This window comes from Haliaeetus leucocephalus, unplaced genomic scaffold (genome assembly GCF_000737465.1).
Source record: "Haliaeetus leucocephalus isolate CR32 unplaced genomic scaffold, Haliaeetus_leucocephalus-4.0 Scaffold284, whole genome shotgun sequence".
NCBI lineage: Eukaryota > Metazoa > Chordata > Aves > Accipitriformes > Accipitridae > Haliaeetus > Haliaeetus leucocephalus.
Window position 1 is genome coordinate 6,799,683 of NW_010972720.1, and position 8,838 is coordinate 6,808,520.

At 39.5% G+C, this 8,838-nt stretch overlaps 1 protein-coding gene across 1 annotated transcript in view; it reads right to left on the reverse strand.

The window, feature by feature from the left end:
• The window catches only part of ACSL1 (acyl-CoA synthetase long-chain family member 1), a 36,545-nt gene that overhangs the window by 23,843 nt on the left and 3,864 nt on the right, over positions 1-8,838 (reverse strand). The window contains exons 2-4 of the mRNA XM_010570007.1: positions 7,553-7,780; positions 871-985; positions 422-486 (exon numbers count right to left, since the gene is read on the reverse strand). Of these exons, the coding sequence (XP_010568309.1) occupies positions 422-486; positions 871-985; positions 7,553-7,747 (375 nt within the window). The 5' untranslated portion in view covers positions 7,748-7,780. The remainder of the gene's footprint in view (positions 1-421; positions 487-870; positions 986-7,552; positions 7,781-8,838) is intronic.

Consider the following 8,838-nt stretch of genomic DNA (forward strand, 5'->3'; position numbering starts at 1 on the left):
AACATCTGTAGATAGGACTTTTCCTAGTGTAAAATGAGCCTCTCGGAAGCAAGTGCCTAAAGTTGTAGCAGTCTGAGTCCCTGAATAATACTTCAAAGCTGCAGTTCTTCAGAGGCAGTGTCTAAGTTCTAAACAATTCAGCAATGAGATGCTAAAAGCTGCCAAGATAACCCCCCAAAAATCTGAAGTAAAACTGTTAATAAACCAAGCAAGTGCAGAAGATGCTCTTCTCCCCCTTGCACATATTTGAGGCTGTTCCTTTAAGATACTCTAACAGGTACTAGAACCTTTCTGCAATATTCTGCTACTACTTAAAACATCTATAAATAATTAAGATTTGTTATATCACATTACTGGATGTTGTGTCAATGGTCTCAGCAAGCAAAAGCAGGTCTAGCACTAAGTTAGAGAGAATACTTACCTCTTTATAGGAGATCCACTCATACGGCTGGTTTGGTTTTCTAACACCTAGACATGGACCATTATCTAAAAAAAGATAAAAGTTACTCAAAATTTAACCCCCGACTCCTCTGTCCTGACATCACACTAACTGCACTCGCAGCGTTGAGCCTCTAGATTCTTTGCGGACACCTTCAGAAGGCAACCTTTTTTTTTTTCCTAGAGGGGAGGGAGGGAAGCTGAGGAAGGACACAGAGGCAAAGTTGTTTTAGGCTAAGGAACACAGCACTGACTTTATTCACACAACTCTGCTTCACAAGAGGTCACAGTTAAATTTGCCCTCAAGAAAGCTCATATCCAATACACTTACATAGCGAGGCAGACATCCCCTAGCCCAAACTGCATTGCAAAAAAGCCCAGACCTTTAGTTCTTCACATTGTACAAAAAATTATCTTTCGTTTTAGACTTACTTGATACTTGTACACCCCTTTGGAAGATATCATAAACTGTTCTCACATCATCATAGTAGTAAATCAACGGTTCATCACTGTTAAGAAGAGACGACCTTCGAGCATGCTCACCACCCTAAGAAAACCAATTAGAAGGGTCAGACACACTTGTTGGTCCTAAATGAACAGGAGTTTCCCGGAATAATCAAAACACCTCATCCATTAAGTTTTGTTACAAGCCTTGGCAAATTCTGCTTGAGAACTTCAGTTCTTTTCACTACCAGGTGAGAGATCTGCAAGGTTTCCCAGGACATTGTTTAAAGACTGCTCCCTGCATTACTAAAAACCTGTCAGGCACAATCTTACTCTCAGCTACCTAAAATAGCACAGAACAAATGAGAATGACAAAACGCCCTTTGACACTCCTTACTTGACACAGGGTTTTTCTAAGAAATGTCTCACTCTATTATTGCAGTGTACAGTATAATTAATTCCATCAAGCTTTCTAAAATCACTCCAGCCTCAGAACTCTCTCTATATACAATATTAATGTCGAGATCCTAATCTACTTTTCTAATGAAGATTACAAAACACAATCACACTTCAAATTGTGGTTTCAAAACCAAAATGATTTTAAGGGTAGTCAACAACATCTTAAACAAGTGTTCTCATAAGTAAAATACCCTGTACCAGATTTAAATCGAGTCCTTTAATCCAATTTAAAGTTCCATCTTACAAAAAAGGTTTCCTCCTGATCTAGTTAGAGGCAGTCAAGACAATACTACCTTGAGGATTAAAATCATTGTTTTTCAGCTGGTGAGCATTTACATAGGCTACAACTGGAAGTCAATAAAAGAATTTAATAGTTCATAGTTTTAACATAGCCTTTTTTAGAGTGACTGATTAAATAATCTCATTTTATATCAATCAAGTTTCATAATTTACAGTTATCCAAGTACTATTGGGCCACATTTATTAGTCCTGCTATGATGACAGACACCTACAAGCAAGTTCTTAGCAGGAAAAGCCTAGCTGGTTAAACAGAGTGTCTTGGGTAAACATTGCATAAGGTTCTCTATCAGTGGTTGTAGTCAACTCCTGGCTCTTTCACAAAGTCAAATCCTGGACTAACTAAATCTGTGCCTGAATTGTGCCATCATCCACAACATCAAAAACCTATTCATATGCAATCATAGGCTCTTCCCAGCCATTGTTTTATTTTTCTGTTTTCAAAGTACCCTGGAAGACCAGAGAGCATCTGTTCATGTATAAGCTAGACAAACACAGGTTTATCTGCAGAGGATGCCATATTGCCCATGTCCACAGAAAGCAGCTAGCACATTAAAGGCATATCAGAGAGGAAAAAAATATTTTAACACTGAAACAAGTCTAACTTGTTTTAGCAAAATGCTATGCGTAATGCAGTTCTTGCCACTCCTTTGACAGTAAGCAGAAACATACACTGTGAACATGACCCAGAACAAGTTAATGACGGCCTTACCTCTAAAAATTTGTAACATTAGAAATTCAAGAGCATACTTGCACTCCAACCAACATCTACTCTATAGAAAATAAACAAATCACTAGGACATGTCTCTGCCTGGAAAGAAAAGCAAGACTGCTTGCTTTATTGCACTGGTTTCACAGATCTACGATAACCAAGGTCAGCTTCTTGATTTTCCCAGTTTTACCATCTCTGGAGCTAACCTGAGGAAGACCACACAGTGTATGTAGTTTGTAACCACAGTCATAGGTAATATCAACAAGTGCAATGTATCAGTACTGTGTTTGATGTGCTACAATTCCTGTGTCGGGTGAAATATAATATCCTAAGCTGTCCTTTGGCAACAGTCAAGAAATATTTGTTTTCTCCTTATCTGAGCTACTACTGTCTTATTTACATACCCTATTACTCAGCACCACAAAAGCAGTTTTTGCAGGGCCTGAGGCACTAAACAAATTTGAGGATGAGACTCGGACAGAGAGCACATTGCTCAGATACAAGACTGATTGCACTGTCCTTCTGAAAAAACAGAAACTGTATTACAGACTACTATTAAAAAGACCCCATCAGTTCTCATGAGTTTTCAGTAAAAGATAACATAACCAACTTATGGTTCTGCTTACTTTATTCTTCTTCCCAAAGTAAAGTGACATTAACTGAATTTTCAATAGCCTTAGAGTAAGAGTTTTGCTGAAAAACACCCAGCTCCTTGTGTGAAGACCATCAGGAGTTCAATGTTATTCTTCAGAAATGCAGTGAAATACACCTGGATATACTGAAGATCATCTAGACCTTACCTATGCTCCCAGTTTGAACTCATCTACTAGGCAGTATTATGGTATTGGTCTACATTTTGCTTGAGAGTAGAAAGAACTACTATTTTAAGGGCCTGTCCAAAGGGTTCTTATCCAGAATATTTGTGCAATATCAGGGAAAGTTCTGTTTGCAGCACACTCTTCTAAAAATTACAGGTCGTTACAACCACCAAACACCTGAATCTCAGGACTGGAATGTTTGGCTGATTTCACACAAGTTATTTGGATGGGATCTAACAGATCTGTCCAGTACAAAGGTAAGCACTCAAAAGGGTTGTCAGTGTTACCAAAGTGTTCTTAAGGAGCCAGACAATAAAATCTTATTAATGTGAGAACAGCCTCTGGTTACTCATGTAAGGCAGCCCTTGCAGCAGCTCAGGGAGTTGCAGGAAACTGACCCATTACACAGCCAAGTGCTGGACATCAAGTAAAACCTTGGCATTGGTTCAGAATAGCAGCAGCTGAAAAAAAACAGATTTAGTCTACAACAGAGGCATATATTACTCTATCAATGCCTATTTGGGTCACATAAAATAGCTGCTTTTGTTCAAGGCATGGGTTTGCTTCTTGTTGACACAGGCTGCTTAGGATTAGCAGTAATGTCAAAACACACTGTTGTCTCCACCATGCCTCAGAGGCAAGAGGCCCAACTTCCATTTTCCTGAGAGGGAAAGTATACTAGCAAGTGGTGCTTAGGTCACCCCAACGTGGATATTCTGAGCAGCAGGAAGTATAAACTAGAGTTTTCAAACCAGCCATGTAATTTTAAGCATGCTAATCCCTAGGTAAGCACAGAACAGCTAAAATTGATTGTTTAATAGGGACATGAGCACATGTCTTTCAAGAATCACTTGATTAGACAAGGCAAGCTAGAGTTCTAGTAATGTATCAGGAGAATGTAAGTAGGTTTAAAAGTTTTCATGAGTTGAATACCTGTCTCCATATTTGAATGTCTTTTCTTAAGGGAAAAAAAAGCCAGAGTCACAAATCCAAACTCTTATTACTAGAAAATACTGACATCCTAGTGTTTGTTTATATCCTATCCTTCTACATGCTTTAGTAGAACTTGAGCCAAATAGAAATATTTGGGTTTTTAAAGCAAGACTTAATATATTTGACAGCCATACACCTGCACTCAAATCAATAGTCAGAGTTGTTCAGCTACCAGTCACCAATGGAAACAGCAATCTACAAGCAGACAGATTCACATGTGCCTACAACCACAGACCTTAAGAGTGCACAAGCTTTGCAAAACACAGGACTAATGCCCTATTTCTACCATTACTATAGCACTGAAATTCTTAGTGTAGTGCATGATCAAGTATAGCATGAGTCTCAGCAATGCAGTCTCACACTAGTCAGACTTTATTTAGAATTATTCTTCATTAATCTTGTCTCCCCTCCTACAGACAAGGGATTCAAGTGGATCCTGAAAGATTGTCACCTATACCTCTGAGAAGTTCCCCTGAAGAGAGATCAGGTTGGGAGCTTTGAAGACAAGAGGGTTTCTTTCAGTGAAATGTAACTGTAGTATGCATACTTTCAAGATTGTACTCCACGTCTTTTAATTGTGGCATCTACTCTAGAAGAGCTGATACTTTCAGTAACTCTTTGTACTGATATTCAACTAAGCATGCAATCTTTATGCTCACTCAGTGATGGTTAAAATAGGTCACTGGGTGCTGGCCTATCAAATCAAGGCTTTCCAGAGATGGGAAGTGACCTGAACAGCAGTAAATAGGATCTTTTTCCTCCCATATAAAGTTATCAAGATTTATTATCAGAACATGTAGAAACCCTACTCCAGTCAGTGACTTCATGTAACTTTTTTAGAGGCCAAGGAAATAAGTCACAACTAAGAATTAAGCAGCTTATTTATAGTTAAAAATTGTTATCATTAATGAACAGGTAGATTAGATATTAAAACAGTAGAGAAAAGGAATTGCCTTCTGCCATGTCTTTTTTGGAGCACAGTGCTTATTCCTTTTAATATTGTATTGTTTAGCCAGAAAAAAATATGTTAAGACATAATTTCAGAGCAGTATTTGACATTTTTATTCTGTGAAAGTGACAATCCATCTTAACACATGTATAAGAGAATGGAGTAGGTGAAATGAAATTCTAAGCAAAATGTAGTGAAAAACTGAATCCCAAGCACTGTATTATACTCTTGTTACTGTTATAAAAGTACCAGTTCTAACAGACACTTGAAACTTCCTTCAAAACATACATTCTCATTTGATTACAGTTTGATACAGTTTACAACATTACATTAAGAGTTGTATCTGAACTGTCAATAAACAAAACTGGACAGATCTTGCTTATTTCAACATGTTCTCAAAGTTTGAGCTCTTATGACCAAGACATGCTAACGCACTCAGCTGTTTTTCATTTAAGTTTTACTACTGTTCAGTCTTCCTATTAAAATTTATTTCCAGAAGAGGCCATGAAAAATAATGCTGTTATGCCTATCTTGCCCTCATCAGAGAGCTGATGTTAATTAGTACAATAGGGATGAATGATGCATTAAGTAGTTTAGTGAAGTCTCATACTACCAAAGAATGATTTCAATCACAGAATCCAGCAGTGACAAGGAATTTAGCTTGAAGAAGTAAAGGCAGGGAACTGAGACCACTGTCAAGAGTCTCAAGCAAATAAGCATTTGTCACTGGTTTTATAGCCAGCTAAGAGCCACTGTTTTACCATCTTCCAGTGCAAAGCCCCTGATCTGCTGAAGTCTGTACTGACTAGTGAGGCCCTCCACAGCTGGAAAGCTTTCACTGCTAGTTTATTCCAGCCACCAAAATGTGCTGCTCTACAAGACAACTCCACTCACTAAGTGGCTGCTGTCAGGATTGGGAAAGCTCACCAAGAGAAGATCTAACCTCTGGGTCCTCACTCTACACGTGTTCCTTGAAAAGAGGTATTTTTGGCAATTATCACATTGCCAGGGCATATTTTTGTTTCCTCTTTGTGTACTTCTAATAGCAGACCATTACTTGCTATAGTAACATGATGTGTCAGTAAGCTTACTGTATACCATACTGGGAAGAAGATTAGGAAATAAACGGTACCAGCTAAACTTTTGAATGGAAGGGTCAACTAACACTTCATTCCTCAATATCAGGAAACATTGCAAAGAAAGCGCCTGATTTGAGGCTATGACAGGAGTTTGTTTTGCTAAAGTTCATGAAAGTTTGCCTACTATAAATTTCAAACTGCTCTGCTACATTTGCTTACATCAGTTTGTAGTCACATTTACTCCTAAGCACAAGAAGTCATGTTAATTGTTATTTGATACAGGACAACTAGATGCAGTCTATCCACACAGAACAATGTGCTGTAAAGGGAGACTTCAGTTGCAAGTATATATAACAAAAAAAAAATCTGTAGTGGTAGTTTCTGACTATCAAGACTAATGCAAGAAACTATCAGCTTTACAATCCTATGTTTTTTAAGTATCTCCCTTGAAGACCACAACCTTTCAAAGCTCTCTCCTTCCTTCAAAAGGAAGGAACACCTTGTCTACCCTGAAGAAATACAGAGGCACTCTTGAAAGAATGAAATAAGTGGTAAAATCTTGACTCTGTAGTGAACAGGGGAATTGATAACTGCTGTTCAGGAAAGCCCAGCCATGTAATCAGTTGTCTATATTTGCTTCTAAGCAACAGTTCCTCCCAGTCAGACTGTTTCTGTATTTGACTTCACTATCAAAAAGCACCACCTAACAGCAACTCTGTCTGCCTCTACAAAGCATAAGACAAAAGCTAAGCTAGTATATCCAGAGTATAGCAGGTGGTTTCTTTAATTTCAACTTACCCTATGGCTGGGGTCTCTTGGCAGGACTAACATATCTTTCCACAGATCATTTGAGGACAATTAGTACCCTCTTCATGCTTGTAACCCAATATAAAGTCTCATCTGTCAGCTATTATAAACTAAATATTGTAACAGAAAAGTATTAGCCTCATCAGTATACATCAGCGTACATACTCTGACCCCAAGACCTAATTTAATAGGTCACCACCTAAACATGTGGCCAGGAATTGAAAACTACACTGTGCCAATTCTAACATGCACAAGTTTCCTGCCATTAGTCAGATCACAAGCTCAGTTTTCTCAGCACAAAGTCTTTTTCTCCCATGCTAGTTACTACCACTATGATCTCAACCCTCAAACGAGTTTTCAAATTCAGAAAGTCAAAAAACTGAATTCAAGCCATGTTTCAGAGAAAAAAAAAAAAAAACAACCATGCCCTGAAACGTATTCCCCACACCCTTCAAGTTTAGAAAAACTCTTGCATAAATCACTGTTTGGTCTCTTTCAATGCCACCTTTAGGCTTCAAAACTCAGCGAGCAACAGCATCCATAAAGTGCCACTTACCTCTACTTCCACAGACTGCATTGCTAAATCACATGGTGGTTTTAGTGCTTTTGGTCTCGTCGCATACCAGTAGGTTGTGAGAGCTGCGAAAGCACCAAAGCCCATCAGCGTGTTTGTCGGAAGGGTGCGCACATACTGTCTGACATCCCCAAGTTCTGGCATTCGTAGGTGTCTAAACAACTCATGTGCTTGCATTGCAGTTCAATGCGGTTGTCCTGATGCAGGAATCTGTTGATATGAAAGAAAAAAAAAAAAGAAAAAAAAAAATCACACACAAAGTTTTGAAATGCCCTTTTGATTCACTGTTGTTGTGGGAGAGTCATGTATGCTTTGTCCTACTGGCTTACCACTATCAAAATAATTTGATCTGCAACTAGGCCAGGCAATACCTTTAGACTTCTGTGCTGCAATTAAGTAAGCAAGCAATTACTGGTTCACACTCTAGACAGACAGGTGAGGCTGACAAGAGGCAATTTCTTCAGGGTTTTAATATTGCTTTTAACAGACACTGCATTTTAACAAAACTTTTGCTTTTTTTTTTTTTTTTAAGGACAGCATTTCACAAATGCAAAATAGTTATTTGTAGAGTAGCTGTCCTGTAAGACTGTTTAAACAGTAAGTGACAAACAGGAAAGAGGGTGGGCAGGGCTATAAGATGTTAACTTGCCTGCATTAACGTAACAGAGAGCATCCTAATCCTACAGTAGCATGGCAAGAGCAGGATGTTTCATCTCTTAAATTCAGTAAAATAAACTTTCTCTTTTCTACTCTCCCTTCAGTCATGCACAGAAAGCTCACTACAGCACGCTGCCTTCAAAGCCAATGTCGTCCCGTAGCTCCTCTATGCTAGCAAGCTTCCTATTTCTCCCAGCAGCACGCCAGCAATTTATCTCTGGTCATGAGGCAGACTAAAGCTGCATCTAAGGCGGCCCAAGGCAGCGGCACACAGCAATATAATCAAGCACAGGAAGCACATTTGATTTGTCACGTTCACACAGAAGGAAGAGCTGAAAGAGGCTGCTCCCCGCCAGCGCTCCCTGACATGGATCTTCCACAGCAAGACCTAGCCGCAGGCGGGGAGCAGGGAGGGGGGGAGCGTTGCAGTCAGCTCAGCTGGTGCTCTCCTCTACAGCCAAGGTCTCCCGGGACATTTGTCACATGCCAAACCCACCAGCTCCTGCCCACTAGGTGAGAGGTAAGCAGCAGGCAGCCGGCCTGCCCAGGGCCAATGGCAGCTCGCACCCAGTCACCCCACCGCCCGCTGAAGGGTGCCTGCCTGCCCTGCA